Source organism: Spermophilus citellus, assembly GCF_964194105.1.
Source record: "Spermophilus citellus genome assembly, chromosome: X".
In the NCBI taxonomy this organism is placed as follows: Eukaryota; Metazoa; Chordata; class Mammalia; order Rodentia; family Sciuridae; genus Spermophilus; species Spermophilus citellus.
In genome coordinates this window covers 4,181,457-4,200,275 of record NC_138190.1, presented here as the reverse complement: position 1 = coordinate 4,200,275, position 18,819 = coordinate 4,181,457, and the positions used below count along the sequence as shown (strand labels likewise).

The following is an 18,819-nucleotide window of genomic DNA, read 5'->3' as shown; positions in this document are numbered from 1 at the left end:
TTTTCCATTCAGGTTATTTTGATCTGACTCTCTGCGCATCTTGGTACCTTCAAATCTTCTGCCATGTTCATAGAACAAGGAGTAAGAAGTAGCCAATCTTCAACATCCCTGTACCCAGTATCCCTGGAAGGGATATTTCCATTTCAACTGTCTTGGTTTCCTGGGGCTACTGTACCCCACCCCCTCCAGAGTGAGGGGCTTAAACAACAGAAATGTATTTTCTTATAGTTCTGGAAGTTGACTTCTAGACCGAGGTGCCGATCCTTCTGAGCCTTCCTCCAATCTTTCCATTAGCATACAGGTGTCCCCTGCCTGTCCTCCCTGGCTCTTAAGTCTGTGCACATCTGCATCCTAAACTCCTCTTCCTATAGGAACCCCAGTCTGATGGGATGAGGACCCCCATCCTGCTTTGTTTAGCAGCCCTTGTTGCTCATCCCCCTGACAAGCGCTAGTTGCTGGACTCCTACTGCCTGGTAGCATCAGAATCACACCTCTCCATGCAGGGCATCCCACCCAGAGCAGAGTTCTCCTGGCTCAAACACTTTCCCCTGCAGGCTTCTTCCTGTTATCCCAGCCTCAGCTGAAACTGAGAGGCCTTCCCCTGACCACCCAATCAACCAGTCCCCAGCATAGTGGCTCGTGACCATGGCACGTGGTAGCTATGTTCCTTCGTAACACAGACTCACCACCCATCTGCAGACACCAGGAAGCATCAGCTAAGGATGCTCACCAGCGGTCACTCATGGGTCCCAACTCTGGCTTGTGAAAATGCATATGCACAGGCCTACCAACATTCGTCATTCATGCCACTATGCCCTGTACCATTTGTGCTGCTTTTTCATGAAATTCACACAAATAAAGGTGTAGGCACATGTGGGGAATTCCAGCAGCTCAGGAGGCTGAGGCAGGAGGAGCTCAAGTTCAAAGTCAGTCTCAGCAACTTAGTGAGGCGCAAAGCAACTCAGCAAGACTGTCTCAAAATATATAATAAAAAGGGCTGAGGATGTGGCTCGGTGGTTAAGAACCCCTGGGATCCATCCCTGGTACAAAAAAAAAAAGAGTCAAAGTTTGAATGGTTTATTTCAAAGAAATATTCTGAAATTATATTATTCATCATAGCATATCCTGAGCTCTTATTGAATATGGAGTTTTTCAAGCTCATATATAAAAGTAAGGATGACTTTTTCTTTTCTCACTCTCTGAGTACGTCTTGAGAACATTTTTAAATACAGAATAGGAAAAACAAAGTCCATGTTTCAAAAGTAGTAACGAACAAGAGCACACATTCTTCTTCTTTTTTTTTTTTAATGCTTATCTACAATGAGAAATGTTACCTGTTCCTGTTTCTGAAGTGCAAACACGGCAAACATAGATGGCCCACCAATTTAAGGTCTGAAATTCTGTGTAACACACCTGTAGGCCTTCCAGAGCATTGGGAAGCGGTTGGCGGTCATTATCTCAAACATCAAAGAGGCCCTGGAAAGAGGGACAGGATCGCGGGAAGTACCCTGGAGTTAATATCAGATTGTTCTCAATAAGTCAGTTAAAGTGCTGGTTTTTTTTTTTTTTTTTCGTAGAAGAGCAGGTTGGGAAACCTAGCAAAGCTGGGATCCAAACACAGCCCCCCTTCCAAAGAAGACAGCCCCCGCGCCCCCTGGAAATCGGAGCTCCTTTCTACCAAGACAACCAGCTGCAAGTCAAGGTCTACTGGAAAAAGACAGAAGGTAGGCCGAGAGTTTTTGCTTCATTATTACTTGTGTTAAATTGCACAGTGATATAAATAAACATAGGATTTTTTTTTTAATAATAGGGATTGAATTCAGGGGCCCTTGACCACTGAGCCACCTCCCCAGCTCCATTTGTGTTTTATTTGGAGACAGAGTCTCACTGAGTTGCTTTAGTATCTCGTTTTTGCTGAGGCTGGCTTTGAACTCACAATCCTCCTGCCTCAGCCTCCTGAGATGCTGGGGTTACAGGTGTGCAACACTGTGCCCAGCTAAATTAATTTTTATTAAAAAAAAAAAAAAGAACCATGTTACCTAATTTGGAAAGTATTACCTCAACATCAGTTATTGGAATCGCATGTGGATTGGTGTTCTTTCAGAAGCTGTGTTTCAATCAGGTGTTTCCCGTGGATGTGTGGATATGTGTGCATAAAACATACACAATTATTGGCACACAGCATTGCATGGGTATGTGCTATCACCACCCAGTTCTCCTAACATTTTCAAGTGGCTGCATCCTATGGCTTGTCCTGATGTACCACCTCACTGTTCCAGTACAGCAAGACATGGAGGTTCCCGTATAATTTCCATTTCATAATCAATGCTATAATGAACACTTCTCCTTGGGATAGATTCTTCTTCTCTGAGCATTTATCTTTGGTATAAATTCCTTTCATTACCTTTACCCTGAGGATATTAATTGTGGCAAGAGTACTTTAGAATACATGACATATAAAATTTAAATGCTTCTATGCATCTTAAAAACATAAGCAAAACAGGTGGTTTTTAACTGTTGCTCCAGAATTTTCTTTCAAGCTGCTGAGAACTATTCTATAAACCAAGCAACATAGCTCTTATGATTAATGTATTTCATTCCTAGCATAAATTAATTGAATTTATAATTCATTAAACATTTATTAAGTGATTATATAGCAAAATCACATATCCATATTAAAATTAATTTATAAAAATATAACATTAAATTTTATTTGATCTATTGCATTGATCAACTGTTAAATAAAATTATAGAATAATATCAATATCAACCACATTTTCTTAATAATGCTAAAATTTTCCAGGTGTGGTGGTGGTGTGTACCTGTAATTCCAGCAGCTCAGGAGGCTGAGGCAGGAGGATCCCAAGTTCAGAGCCTCAGCAACTTAGCAAGGCCCTGAGCAACTTAGGGAGAATCTGTCTCAAAATAAAAAATAAAAAGGGCTGGGGATGTGGCTCAGTGGTTGAGTGCCCTTTGGATTCAATCTCTGGTGCCAAATAAATAAATAAATGAAAACAAGTCTTTTTCCAAAGCTCAGTGGTACTAGGGTTGTACCCAATCAAGCATACATATGCAGGTATTACTTTGTGGAATTTTCATATTGTCCTTTGACATAATTTTTCAATTTTGAGACAATAGCTCACTGTCTTAACCACTGTAGACTTATTAATTAGTTTCATGAGACGTCCCCAGTTTTTTTACTTGTTTTTACAAATTGTCTCAAGAACTCTTAGTCCTTTGCATTTTACCATAACTATTGGAATTAATCCTTCAGTTTCTACACAAACCTTTTGTGCTTTTTATTAATGTTGCAATTCATCTATGTATTCATGATCGGAGAATTCACATCCTGTTTAAAGCCCTGTCTCGAAATAAAAATTACAAAACGAAACAAAACAGGCTAATGTTTTGGTTCAGTGTTTAAGTACTCCTGGGTTCAGTCCCCAGTACCAAATAAATAAGTATACAACTGAGGGCTGGGACATAGCTCAGTTGGGTAGAGTGTTTTCCTAGCAAGCAAAGGGTCCTGGATTCAAACTCCAGAACCACAAAAGAAAAAGAATTAAATAATAAAAATACTGAATCTTACAACCTGTAAGCATGGTAGTATATTCCTTTATTCAGATTTTAAATTTTCCTGTCAATCCCGTCTCCTGATATATTATTATAAAGAGACAATAAGACCTTTTATTGTGGTTATTCCAAGATGTGTTCATTTTGATCCCATTATAGATGACATGTGTTTTCTGAGCTTCATTTTGTCACGTTTGCTTTTGGTATTTTATAACTGCATTTTTTATTCATATTCTGACTCTGAATCCGGAAAAACTGTTACGCCGATATTCTCCATATTTATTTCTAACCTTGGACTATTTGAACTATCATTTTCTCAAATCTGTAAATCAACCATTTAAAACATCCAGGCGAGAAATTCTGTCTGTATTCATCAGCCAATATCGGGGTGCACGGTGGTATCGAATTTGACATTTCAATGCATGATATGACCGTCATGCAATAAGAGACCACATCCAAAAGCAAGGAAGTGACATGGATTTTAAAACCGATGTCCTTGTGACTTGTGTTTAGCAGCTTGGACATGGTAGTTGGGTTGTAAGCAGGAGTGCTCTGTGAGAAAGTCTACTCCACACTGAATTTGTGGGATCGCGTATCATCTTTAACCAAATATTTCTCTCAGCTGATGCTGTTGTGATTTTAGGCTCCTGTGGGCTCATTTTTGCTCAGTGATAACAGAACAGGCACTTGGTGTCGGCCTTCCAGCTCTGGACTTGGTGTTTTTACAGCATAAATAGGAAAAATGAGCTCAGAGAGAGGGGGGACTTCCTGCTACCGTCTTAAGCAGAAGTGCCTAGCAGGGGTCTCCAAATGGTTATGGGTTGTATAAAAACCAGAAAGTGCCGTCTCACCAACGTTATGTCCATCTACCACCCTGGGCCAGGACTCTACCACCTACCAGGCACCGGGTCCAGGGTCTGAAACACTGCAAACAGAAACAGAAAGTAGTCTCTACCCCAACGCAGTTGACCTTCTATAGTGCCCTTTGAAACGTATGTCCCCTCTCGCTGCAGCTGTGACCTTTGGTTCCCAGGACGGCTGTTGTCCTCGGGTACCCCAAGATGCACACTGGTTCTCAGAGATGCAATGTCGAGAAACCCAGGGTGCCTGATCATGAGCCTTTCGTGAACGTAGGCGTTTGCAATCAACGGAAAATTTTAGTTCCCTTCATTTACAATGTGCACGGCGAGTTAGACGTCTTTGAACGCATCTCCTGTTTGAGGCATATTGAAAGTAAATTCCCAAATTTAAAAATACTTTTTCAAGGACTTCTACCTGATGCTATTGGTTTGTGGAAGGAAGGGATGGAGTCCAGAAGTAGATTAATTGGGCAGTCAGGATAGAATTTTCATGTACAGTTGTACCCTGGTATCTGCAGGAGATTGGTTCCAAATTCCATGTGGATATTCATGTCCTTGATATAGAATTATTTTATTTGCATATAAATTATGCACCTCCTTCTGTATACTTTATATCATCTCTAAGCGACTCGTAATACTTAATACAATGTAAATGCTAGGTAAAAACTATTTACATACAACTTCTATACTCTTTTCGTTTGTATTACTTTTTACCAATGTATTGCTATTTTTTCCCAATATTTCCTATTCATTGTTTGCTTGAACAATGTTGCATTTAATATTCTAGGTACAGGTCAAGCTCTGCACTCAAAATCTAAAGTATGAGCTCTTAAGATTTCAATAACTTGGGAGAGGAAGGTAGAGACATTTTCTGTAAATGACTATTGCGGGAGTGAGGGTCTCCAAACGGATTCTTTTTAATTCAGCTCAAAAAAACATAAACAAGTGTGAGCGTTGCAGTTTGCCTCTTATTTTTTATTTCATGTAGTTATCTATTTTTTGTGGTATTGGCCTATGAAACCAGGGCCTCCCACATCCTAGGCAAGTCCTCTACCACAGAGCTTCAAAGACTGACCCTGGTTTGTCTTTTTAAAAGAAATCTCCTCAAATTGGCCTTTTGGAGCACCATTTGAAATCATGGAGGAGGCTGGGCCGGGTGGCACACGCCTATAATCCCAGTGACTCAGGAGGCTGAGGAAGGAGGATCACAAGTTCAAGGCCAGCCTCATCCACTTAGCAGGCCCCTAAGCAACTTAGCAAAACCCTATCTCAAAATTGAAAATAAAAAAGGGCTGGGAATGTGGCTCAGTGGTTAAGCACCTCTGGATTTAATCCTCAGTACCCAAATTAAAATTCTTTAAAAAATCAAACATAAAATGATTGAGGACATTTAAAATCTGAGCTTATTTAACATTTCCTGTTCCTAGATTGCTTTTACCTCCCTAGGGCAATGTGGTTCCTCAAGCACACTGTTTTTCTTTCCTGTGTTAGATTATAAGTGAATGAACACTCATTCACTTATCATTTGATAAATGTTTGCTGAGTATATTCCTATCTTGTACGGTGCTCATCTTTGGGCACCCAAAAGTGACATCAAGTGGGCGCCATCTTGGAGTTCATGCAGCTGTAGCTAAATGGGGTCTCAGGATGAGTCCAGCAATCCCAGGAACAAACCACCCGACAACCTGAGGGGACGCTACATGAGAGGGCCATGCTGAGGCAGCCGTGAATGTCACGAGGTGAGACCTGGAAGGCCAAGTGGTCTACCATATCTCTTTTTTTTGTTTCCCGACACCCATGTTGTGCTCAAGGTTATCTCCTGCACCCTGAGTGCAGTGTGGGTGATTTAGGGGCAGACATCAAGTGTGCAGAGTTAGGGACACTGAGTGTGGGTGTCCCCATTCCTTGCTCCAGTGTGAGCCACCATATGTAAAGTGCTAGCCTGCGGTCAATATGCCCCACCGCCCCAGGGTCTATAATTATCTGTAGACTTATGATCTTCTAACTTAACACATATCTTTTTTATTTTTTGGTACCAGGGATTGAACCCAGGGGTATTTAACCACTGATCCTCATTCCCAGCCCTTTTTAATATTTTATTTAGAAATAGCATCTTGCTGAGTTGCGGAGGCTGGCTTTGAACTCATGATCCTCCTGCCTCAGCCTTCCAAGCTGCCTAACATGTATTTTACTGGTGTATTTTGTTCATTATTAGTCTAGTTCCATCCATTTGTAGGATGCAGGAGGGCAGCCCTTTCTATGTGGTCCATTACTCATGGATTGACTTCATCCTTATGTATAATGCAGAATTCTTTTTTCTAAAGGGTCCTTGATGTCTGCCATGTAAGGATGAGAGCCCCTTCATAAGCCATTTCCTTTTGAACTCAATGCCATGGGTGCCCACTTTATATCTGTTTATTCTCTCTTATTTCAATAGCTTCTTTTCTGCTTCCAAGTTGCTCAAAACCAGTTCCCACCACATCAACCCAATTTCTTCAAAGAGATTCCTGCCCATCTGAAAACCCTTAGCAAACGCTTGGCCTGAATGTTCCAGATGAGAGGTGAATCAGGGGCAGAGCCTGGCCTTTCACACCCCAGGGCACATTGGGGTGACCAATAATGTTGCACTGAGTCATTGCTGTATTTCTCTGCCGTGCTTAAATTTCAACACAGGTTTATTCTCCATATTCACTAAATAAACAGGATTTCTACTGAATCAGCATACTGCCTTTGACTATGCATTTTTTCTGCGTGCCTGTAGAATTTTATTTTCTGTTTTCCTGCTCTCTCAGTTTGGGCAGGGGTGTACTGAAGATTGAATTCAGGTGCACTCGACCCCTGAGCCCCGTCCCCAGCCCTATTTTGTATGTTATTTAGAGACAGGGTCTCCCTGAGTTGCTTAGGGCCTCACTTTTGCTGAGGCTGGCTTTGAACTCATGATCCTCCTGCCTCAGCCTCCTGAGCTGCTGGGATGACAGGCGTGTGCCACCGCGCCCGGCTCTGTTCTCTCAGTTTTAAGAACATCAGGCTACATGGTACTCTAGTTTGGACCTGAAATGTCCCCCATGTGTTGAAGGTTTGGTCCCCAACTTGGCTGGGAGGTGATGGAGCCTTTGTAAGAGGTGGGGCCTAGTGGGAGTTCTTTTGGTTGTTAGGGGCATGTTCCAAAGAATCTTTGGGACCTTGGCCTCTTCCTCTTCTTCTCTTTTCACTCCCTGACCGTGCGGGGAGCAGGTTGGCTCAGCCTGTTGTCCCCACCATGGTGTGCTGCTTTCTCCGATGCTTGAAAGCCATGTGTCTGCCCAAGGGTGATCTTGAACCCCGAAACCAAAATAAACCTTTTCTCTCTATAAGTTGATTCTGTCAGGTATTTGTGACAGTCATGGAACGCTGACTCACACATGTGGATCGTGACTACCAGGCTGTTTCTTTTGTGTGTTTTGACACCACAGACCCCAGCATCAACAGATACCACGTGCAGTGGTTTCCAGAGGTGTGTGCCCACAACAAAACGGCCGGATCGGAGACATCATCTGCTGTGACCCACGTAAGGAGACGACTATACTCATAGACTCTGTGTAGTTTGGGGGTGCATTTGGTTTGTGCATGTAACAGGTCAGAGGACTGTACAAACGTGCCACAGATAACTCATTCTCACCAACTGCTGTTACATAATGACCTGGGGACAACTGGAATACCCAAGATGGTGTCCACTCCACCTTTATCCATTTATACCACTGCCTGGAGACCTTCTGTGGCCAGCACAGTGCTTACGGAGTCCCTAGGACAGTGGAAGTCTTCTTCCGAGTGTCTGTCTCCTTTATTTTAACTGCATAAAATGTCTGGATTATTATTATTATTATTTTTGTATCAGGAATTGAACTCAGGGGCTCTTGACCACTGAGCCACGTCCCTAGCCCTATTTTGTATTTTATTTAGAGACAAGGTCTCCCTGAGTTGCTTAGGGCCTCACTTTTGCTGAGGCTGGCTTTGAGCTCACGATCCTCCTGCCTCAGCCTCCCAAGGACTTCTTATTGATCGTTCTGCCTCTCTTTCTCTTGTTCCAGGAAAATTACATCATTCTTCAGGACCTGTCCTTTTCCTGCAAATATAAGGTGAGCGTCCAACCTATCCGGCCGAAGAGCCACTCGAAGGCAGAGGCCATTTTCTTCTCTACTCCGCCGTGCTCTGCCCTGAAGGGGAAAAGCCACAAGCACGTTAATTGTCCCGGTGACACAGGTAGGAAGAACTTGTTGCCCGTCCAGGTCCCTGGTGGTCGGTGACCCTTTTGAAGATGTTCCTCCTTGCAGACCAGCTGCCTGCGGTTGCCATGAGTTTGTTTTTCTGTGTGAGAAACACACCCACCAGCCCCTGGGGACGCTCTCTGCAGGAGCCTGATCCTGACCTCCTGGCTTTGCATTGCACAGGTCCCGTTTTGTCCAAAGTCCTGGCCAAGCCAGAGGACCTTTCTGCCTCCTTTGTCGTCCAAGATGTCAACATCACTGGCCACTTCTCTTGGAAGACGACCAAGGCCAACCTCTACCAGCCCATGACTGGGTTTCAAGTGACGTGGGCGGAGATCACCACGGAGAGCAGGCAGAACAGTCTGCCCAACAGCATTATCTCACAGTCCCAGATCCTGCCTTCAGTAGGTGTCCCTTGGTCCCCAGACCCCCGATGTGGGTATCCGAGGCTCACTTCCCATGGCCGTCGGAGTACCTTAGGCGGGCCGTGCGGTGCCCGCCGTGACCTGGACTCCCGTTTCTGCCCCTGTCCCCCGAGCGCATCCTTTTGTGAGCGCTCGACCTCGTCACAAGGACCCCAGTTGAGAACTGGGGCTGGGGCTGTCGCTCAGCAACACTTGCCCGGCACGTGGGAGGTTCGAGCCTCAGTATCACATAAAAATAAATCAATAAAAATTATTGTGTCCATCTACCACTAAAATAAATATTTAAGGAAAGAGTTAAGAACTGGCAGATGCCGCCGTCGTCACCCACTCTCTGGTAGGGCCACCTTCCACAGGCCTTACCCCACCTCTATCCAAAGCAAACCCAGCCATTCCCTTCCATCTTTGGTAACCCTGTGTCCCTCTGTCCAAGTGGACATGCCCTGTTTAAAGTGCTGAATTGGGGGGAAAAATAGCTCAAAGAAGTTTCTTGTTTGTCTTTCCTCCCCCCCCCATTCAAATTTGGCGACAGCCCCTAATTAGTTGGATACTCTTCCAAGCCACTTAATTCCTTGGCTTGGGAAGAAAAAAAAAAATCATGTGTGGGCTTTTTTTTTTTTTTTTACCCTGTCTGAAAACCTTCTTAGAATATCCAAATCTTGCTCCAAAATTCAAAAGACAATCCGAAACAAAAACACCTTAAAAATCCCGGAAGGAGGGGTTCCGTGGAAACGGGAAAGTCGTGATTTTATGAATGTCCACGGTTGGACTCGGGTATGGGCATTGACAGGTGGATTGTGTGGTCGGGAGACTCGTTGGCTCCCTCACCGACATTTGCATCATCAAGAATTCACATCACAAGATGAGCCGCTGAGAACCTTACTCCATGGCAGAGTCTCATGTGAAGGAATCGGGGTGGGGGGGAATGGGAGGGCTGAGAACTGGCATCTGGGCACACTTGAACTCTGCCAAGGGTCTCGGGCTGCCAGACATTGAGTCAGGTGCTAAGAAACCATATAGAGAAGTCCAGAAAATTAGGAGAAGCCTTGTCCAGACTGAACTGTGGCTTTCAGAAGCCAGCCAACATGCATGCCTCTGAGACTCTGGTCCCCACAGACCGTGTCCTCCCAGGTCACTGATGAACCTCTGTCGCATGTCACTCTGCAGGACCATCACGTGCTCACGGTGCCCAACCTGAGGCCCTCCACCCTTTACCGGCTGGAAGTTCAAGTGCTAACCACCGGAGGAGAAGGGCCCGCCACCATCAAGACCTTCCGCACCCCAGGCCTGCCGCCCTCGGCTGCCCACAGTGAGTAGACTCAGGGGGCCAGGTGCCCGGGCAGGCCCTGCGGGCGCAGGGAAAGATCTTGGTGAAAAGTGAGAACAAGGCATTAGTGAGTATGCATGTCTGGGAAGCAGGAATTCTCCTTATCTGGAACAAGATGGTCCCCACCTGATTCTGTTTACTGGATTTGCTTTAGTGAAAAGTATGTGGAGGGTGCTTACTGCATGCCTGTTGACCCTGCCTGACTCCTTCTAGATTCTTCCTTCCTTCCTTCCTCCCAATTTATTTTCTACATAATACATTTTCCTTGTCTCCTAATCCATAAGGACACGTGGGAAAAGCCTATAGTTTCATATCACTTTGAAGTTTTTTTAAGTTTAAAATTTTTAAAATATTTTTGAGAATTTATCTTATTTTTATTATTACTATTTTTGGTACCAGGGATGGAATATGGGGGGGGGTGCTTAACCACTGAGCCACATCTCCAGCCCTTTCTAAGTTTTTTATTTAGAAATAGGGTCTCACTGAATTGCTTAGGGCCTCACTAAGTTGCTAGGCTTGGGTTTGAACTTCCTCCTGAGCCTCGGGGAAGACAGGTGTGTGCCACCTCACCAGGCAAAATCAAGATTTTCATATATTAAAACACAAGAACTGATTTTTGTGAAGATGCTCATTTTTTATTAGAGATTTTACGATTATATATGGCAGGAGTTTTCCTATAGTACACCCATGTATCTACTCTATTTAGAGTCAAATTAAGTAAAATTGATGAAAAATATGTTCACCTACTCTTCCCAAATGAATAGCCTCTTGATGATGTTTATATCATGGAGTTCATTAAAGTTTTATTGCTTAAATTCAAAAGCCAATTTTTAAAGATTTGTGTATGGATAAGAAAATTGAGATTAATCTTTTTTTTTTTTTTGGTACTGGAGATTGAACCAGGAGCCGCTAAACCACTGAGCCACTTCCGCAGCCCTTTCTATTTTTTACCTAGAGACGGGGTCTCACTAAGCTGCTTAGGGTCTCTCTAAGTTGCTGAGCCTGCCTTTGAACTTGAACTCTGATTTTTTGAAACAGTGGATAGCATTTGCATCTATGACCTGGTTTGCTTTGTAGTTTGCAGAAAAACAAAAACTGTCTCAATGAGAGAGTTTGCGAGCCCTTTCTTTGCATTTGTAACGGTTGAATAAAATGTTTCTCCAAATCTCCTTTGAAATTCTGTTTACCAAAATCACTTGTTCATTTTTAAAATGGTGTTTGGAGGAAATAATAAAGAAGATTATGATTTGCATGAAGGATTAGGAGCTTCTCTCTTGGTCATTTTACGGTTTGGGGGTGGGCACAAGGAAAGAGGAAGGGAAAATTGGGGCAAGACAGAGAATGAATGAACGTGTGTCTGGGCCCTCAGGGTTGCAATAGGAAAGAGGCAGCGAGCGCTAGCTGCAGTCCACAGCCATCCTGACGAGTCCATGGGTCTGCACTATTATTCACTATGTGGGGGGCAATGTGACTGAGAGGTTTTGTCACTTCTAGGACCCCAGCTGAAACACCATCACCTGCATCATTACAAGCCTTCTCCAGAAAGGTACTGAACTGCTCCAAGGCTTGGAGGGACCGGGGACATCGCCACGTCCCCCCCCCCACCAGCCCCCAAAGAAGCGGCAGGTACTTCTGAGAGACCTTCCTCTCCCGGGCAATTCTGTGCACCTCTGCTAGCCCCAGCTGCTCCTGGAACATCACAGTCAGTCACCAGGACGGACAAGAGTTCCCTCCAAAAACAAGACCAGGTCCAGTCAACCCTGAATTTCAGTTTTGTCTGCGGTTTTGCTCATCTCGATTGACTATTTGCAGAATCAAGATCTCCCTGAATTTGGAACAGTAAAATATCAAAGCTGAGGATTGGGACCAGGACCCAGTTCACATGCATATCCCACATATCTTGAATCCACAAATCAGACTTGATTAAATTATTGTTTTGATTTACAAGCCTTTGGGCCTGACGTCTCCAATCTTTCATAAGAGTCTTTTTTTTTTTTTTTTTATCATGGATGGGTGGTTTTTAACTCACAGACTTTGTAGTCTGAATTATACTCCTAAATTTAAATCTAAAAATGGTCCCACATTAAGCATATCAGGTTTCTTTTTACACAAAGAATACTGAAGATTCAGTCTGTAACTTATTGTTAACAAGACACCACAAAGCAGAGGAACTCAATGCATTAAGATGCTTCCTAGATTTTTTGCCTTGGAACAATGAAAATTCTTTTTCGAGGACACCTTTTAGTAGTTCGCCCATTGTGGGAGATTTTCCTGATGTGTTAACTTATTTATTTTGTTAGTGCAGAAAACAACTATTAATTTGCTTTGTTTTGCTGTCAAGAAATCAAAAAAATGTCTTGCTTCAAATGAAAAGATCTGAACTCGTAAGCATTTTTGAAAGACCTTTACCGAGTTTGTGTCTTTTCTGAATCTAAGGAAGCTAATTTGCACGTGAGAATATTCTCAATGAAGTAAAAGATAAATAAATAAATAAGTCTTTGATCGATTAGAACGAAAGGATGATTAATTTCCCTTTTACTAACCTTTACTTTTTCAAATCTATTAAATCTTTTTGATTGGAAAATTTACTCTATTCCAGACCGTCCCCAAGTACAATGAACTCAAGTCAAGATACGTCATCAGGATAATGGTGGTGCAGAGTTTGGGGGGCGGAGGGGGCGACCTAAAACACAGAACTATTTGAGCTGAGGGAACACGCACATATGTGGTTTAAAATGTGCATAGATGTGCGTCTATGCAGCACCAGTGTGTGTGTGTGCTCATCTATGTCTGTACATATATCCATGTGAAGATGTACTCCTATACGAAATTACCCAGGTACTTACACCTACAGGGAAATAACCAGAGCATGCATTCGCTATCCCCAACTATGATGGATTCTAGGGTCATTACCAGCATCTGAATTTCAATCTCTTAAAATTTCAACAACACTGAAACCGTTAACGATTGGCTACATGCATGTCTTTTACCTAAATCTGTCACAAAACAAGTCAAAATATTTATGCCAGCAGAGTTTTATACTTTTGTATAGTTAAAAATGCAGGAGTATATGCATAGATACAAAAATATTATTCAATTGTTATGTAAATTTAATGTTATAAAATTTAATCGTGCTTCTTTTGTCTGGGGAGAAGACCCCGAGCAAATATATTTTCAGTTCAGATGATGAATCTGAAACTGACATCATCCTTAAGAAATCCAAAACAGCTTTTATGAGTGTCTGATTTTGTTATGGTACTCAATTTTTTAAATTTTAATAGTGTTACTGGAAGGAAAACACTATTAATGAAGTAGTAAAAGAAATACGTTTCTTTTTTGAATTTTAGTAATCCCCAGTAATAATCAAATCATCAAAAATCATTAAATTTCTTTTGAATTTTAGAAATGTGAGTGCCCTAATAAAAGTGACAAAATCTATTCGTTTTTTTTTCCAAAATAAGATACCATTTTAGTTCATCCTTTTTGAATGTGTTTTATTGAAATTAGATGCATTTCTCTCCAATGAGAAAAGTAGATCCAATGATTAAAAAAATAGAGTTCATCAATAATATCCCCCCACCAGATACAGATGGTTAATTCGATATATGCAACAGCCATCTATCTACATTATTTTCACTTATAAGATTCACTCCTTAGTGATGAATTTTTCTGTGCTCAGATCTTTTTCTAAGTGGAATTTCATGGAAAGGATTTTTACAAACTACCATGTGTCCTTTAAATAGCTTGTTACAGCATAGGACATATTAAAGAGAATAAAGTTTACGACAGGTATTTTTGAAATGTTTATTAAGTAATACTTTCAGATTAAAAACACACCCCAATCCTAGAAATACCCTGCTCCCTGACACCCACATGAACTGACTCAAATCAATCAGGATTTCTCAAATGTAGCACTTTTAAATTGAGCCTGCAGAGGTCTTTGCTGTAGGGAGCTATGCATTGCAGGGTGTTTACCCATCCCGGGGGGCACGAGAAGACCCTTTGAGAACTGGTGCTAGAGAGTGATGTTTACTGAAAAGATGAGAATTTGCCCTTTATAAGAAACCTAATCGTTTGCAGGAGAAAAGCCCCAGGAGCTGTGGGTTAGCCAAGAAATTAATAGACTCTAATTTTGTTCCTACATCCAGTGCAAAATGTAGTTTCCAGACTGAATTTCAGCTTGTGTCTGTATCATGCAAGAGCACATATTAATCTTGCCCAATGTATCAGCAAATGCCATGTACAATACTGACTTATTTATATCCTTTATTACACTGTGTCCACCGTTTTTCAAATTTACACATCCCCATAATTGCAAATAACTCTAAATCTTAATAAATGAAGATTTACACCATACCCAGAGCATCAAGGCTAAGTATCTGCATGTACCTGAAACTTCATCTTGAAATGTAAAGGAATCCATGAAGATATGCACTCTCACCTATGATTTTGCATGACCACGGTCGGTTTCCTGTAAGGCTTGGAACCTCCTGACTGTCTTACCTCTGCTGAATATTTTAGCAACTTATACAGTTTATAGAGTGATTAACTGAGTTCTCTATAAAGTTATTATTTTTTTTCCTCTTCTTTAATTATATTGTAGTTTGCAGATAACAGAGCTGTTACCCTCTCACCCAAAAGGTCTGTAGAAGTCATGTTGCTTCTCGCAGTCATTGAAAGTCAGTATTTATTTATGTGTGTAATAAAAAAACAGTCGGATTTCTGTGTATGTCTGTCATGTTATTTAGAGAGAAGTAATCTTGTAAAAAACGTTTTGTAAAAAAACAAGAAAGTATTGTACATAGCCTGATATTCCATGACTTGCGTTATTTTCCCGTTAGAGTTTGCACATACTGATTCGGTAATAAAGCATCTTTAAACCTGTCTGGGGATTTGATCCATTCATTTCTTAAAGAAATCTCTCTCTCTCTCTCTCTCTCTCTCTCTCTCTCTCTCTCTCTCTCTCTCTCTCTCTCTTCTCTCTCTCTTTCTCTCCCACCCTTCTCTCTTTCCTTTAATTTAAGAAGAAAAATCACCAGTGTCCTATGAGAGTTTCAAAATATCTAAGTCTCCCCGAAAGTATGAATGGAATTTGGCGTCTGCTCAGTGTGAACAGGACAGAACTTCAGTTTAACGAGTATATTTTGGAGTTTGACAATCAACACTTCAGGGTTTTTTCATCGTATTGAAAATTGCAACTCCTAATCTGTAGTAAAACTGGAGTCTGCAGTTTTAAGTTGCTTTTCCCTGCCTGGATGTATCCGGAAAATTGAGGATCTATGCGGTACTCATAGCATATATTCAAATGTCTCTTTTTACTACTCCATAAAATATGGAAGGCCTAAAATCTCCCCTACCTAAGTACAGCTTTATGAAGTTTGTAGCACCACCAGGAATTCAGGTACGGAAGGCTACATAGGACAAGAATAGGTGTGGGGGAAGGATGCAGGATGGTCAATCCAGAGGAGCAGAAAGTACACTGGGCTTCGTCCGGTTGTGGGGAGAGGGCAGGGGAGGGACTGGCTCCGTGGGTATGGGACTTCCTTTTCTGGTTGATGGAAATGTTTTGGAACCAGACAGAAGCCGTGATGGTAAACCATTGAAAATGTACGAAATACCACTGAATTGTGCTTTTCGTAAAGGTTCATTTCACATTGTGTGAATCTCGCCTCCGTTCAAAGGTGATATTAGTAATACCACCTAATTCCCCAATGCCAACATGGGTGGAGGGCGTATTTGGTATTAAATGTACATTCTGTTTAGTAACTCGTAGATATTATAAGTATATTATAAGATTATAATATAGAATCATTATTTTATAAGATTATTATAAGTTGTAGAATGTTTACTGATTTGTGATTGATGGACCTTGTTGTTAAAGGAAAAGTAGATTTAGGGGTGACAGAACTGAAATTTGAAAATAGGAATTGGGACACAGGGTAGGTACCCATTTCTTCTCTACCTTGAACTTTTTTTTTTTTTTTTTTTTTTTGGCCCTGAGGATTGAATCTACAGGTGCTTTATGACTGAGCCACATCTCCAGCCCATTTCTGCAGTTTTTATTTTGAGACAAAGTCTCACTAAGTGGCTTATGTCCTCACTAAACTACTGAGGCTGGCTTCAAACCTGTGAGCCTCAAACCTGTGAGCCTCCTTCCTCAGCCTCTGGATTTGCTGGGATTATAGGCGTGTGCCACCACGCCTGGCTGAATCATGAGATTATTCCTCCAACCCCTCATCTAGTTTCCCGTACTGTGATATCTTCCAAAATTACAGCACAGTATCACAACCAGGAAATTGATGCTGATACACATCATATATCATACGCACGCAGGCTAAGGTGTACATGTGAGGTTTTGTGGGTATTTAATTCTTTGCAAGTTTTATCACATGTGTACAAGCCAATGTGTTTTAAGCAGACGAACATCTAAAACACATGCAATTCCCTAATTAAATTAGCTTAAGGAAATATTTCCTTTTTTCACATTCCTCTAAAGCAGAATGTAATTTACTTTATATGAATTTCAACTTTAACACGGTAGAAACGATCAACTCAAAGTGTATCTGATTTTATCTTGAATTTCCATCAATGGATTGCTTTCAAAAAATGGCTGAGTACTTAACAAGTCTGTCTAGAAAAAAAAAATCTATGCATCCAATGAAACTAAATTTATGGGCAAGTAAAATGTATAGATTTGAAAAAAAAAAATCATTTCCCTGAGAGGAATTGTGTGGCACATTTATGGTCTAGAGTGGACCTGAAGAAATAAAAGGACATTGAAATTCACCATTGTTTAGAAAACTAAACATCGCCTAGAGTAGGAAACAGAATCAAGTTTCAGATTAACGCAAAGTTTAAAGGTTGAGTTTGGAACAATCGGCTCTGATGATTAGCGTGACCCTCACCCTGGGTCAGAGGCTGTCACAACCGGCTGCCTATGAGAACCCTCAAGGGGGTTTTTAAGGAGAACAGTGTCTTCCTCCGGCACCTTCAGGTCAGGAGTGAACCGTGCACATCAATGTCATTTTAAAATGTCCCCGGATGATTCTAATATGTGCCCAGAGCTGCAGACCACTCCTCAGACCTTGAGGAGGTACAGAATGACCATTGTTAGGTATGTCCCTACTTGCTGAACTGAAGATGCAAAAAATGTCATATTGAAGCTTCACATTTTCATTGCACTGGGGTTGCTTTTCCCCCACTTTATTTTCTGGATTAAATGATACATAATAGTGCAGATACAGACATGAGCATATAGGCAAATAAGTACACATAGGTACAGGGATAGATAGAATGGGCACCGTTCAAACTTGCTTTGGGTGCAATAGAGAATTTTATCGTGGGAAATACCGATAAAGTATGGGGTCCGTCCAATATAACTGTGGTTCTTTCTAGAAGGTTAGCAGAAATTATTGCTCTTTTCCTCGCCTTTTGAAATAGCCTTCCAAAGGCAGGTGGTTGTGATTTAAGGGCAGTCAAAGACGGCCAATTAGAATTGATCAGTTATTGTACAGAGCGCCAGACCATCCTGCAATCCAAAGCAGATCCTGACTTGACCTTTTCGCCTTCAATATCTCCTTCCTCATCTCACACAGCAGCCAATCCAATGCAATGGATTTCATTCCAAATAATGCAAAACATCCCTCACGACTTTCTGGAAGGGCTGAGCTGCTGGGTGCAGCAAAAGACCATCCTTGAGGTTTGTTAGAATTTACTGGAGAGGCTACTGGTAGCATTAGCCTCCAGACTCGCATTTACCGAGGACTGGCTCCTTCTAAGGTAGTAAGTGTGTTATTTTGTCTTCCTTTGCTTATTTCTTCAAGTGCCCTTTGGGACTGACTGACAATGTGTTAAAGCTAAGGACGGTGAGGCAAGGCTTATTGAAGTCAACTGCCCGAGGTCAGGTGGCTAGTGATTGGCAGGATCTGAAAACGCGCGCACGTACCCCCTAGCTCCACGGTTCTTCAGTAAACCGCCAAAGCCTTCCTCCTGCCAGCCTGCTGTCTCCCAAACTCAAGTCACAAAGATGAACTTGTACACAGACTGTCATAAATAAGCACACAGATACATTTGCGTAAGTATGTGTGCCAGTAGAAAATACTATGCATATTCATACGAAATGCTATGTATATATGCACAAAATACCATGCACACATGTGCATGGAAAACTATATTTTGAATATTATAAATATGAAACACTTTGTATATATACATGAATACTATGCATGTATGCATAGAATACTATGTATCTAAGTCTCTACTGCAATACATCTGTATGACACTAAGCTATTATCTATGTATAGATGGAGAGGAAGCTGAATGTCATGGTGACTTGATATTTTGGAAGCAGCTTATTGTTTGTTCTGGGTTGTTCTTTGTTTTTGAATCAACCC

General features: G+C 41.8%; 1 protein-coding gene across 1 annotated transcript in view; it reads left to right on the top strand.

Annotated features, from left to right (window-relative positions):
- Positions 1-15,298, top strand: part of ANOS1 (anosmin 1) — a 155,884-nt gene extending 140,586 nt beyond the window's left edge. Inside the window, exons 9-14 of the mRNA XM_081276515.1 lie at positions 1,578-1,724; positions 7,886-7,980; positions 8,501-8,672; positions 8,861-9,081; positions 10,267-10,408; positions 11,921-15,298. Of these exons, the coding sequence (XP_081132641.1) occupies positions 1,578-1,724; positions 7,886-7,980; positions 8,501-8,672; positions 8,861-9,081; positions 10,267-10,408; positions 11,921-11,979 (836 nt within the window). The 3' untranslated portion in view covers positions 11,980-15,298. The remainder of the gene's footprint in view (positions 1-1,577; positions 1,725-7,885; positions 7,981-8,500; positions 8,673-8,860; positions 9,082-10,266; positions 10,409-11,920) is intronic.
- The last annotated feature ends 3,521 nt before the right edge of the window (positions 15,299-18,819 follow it).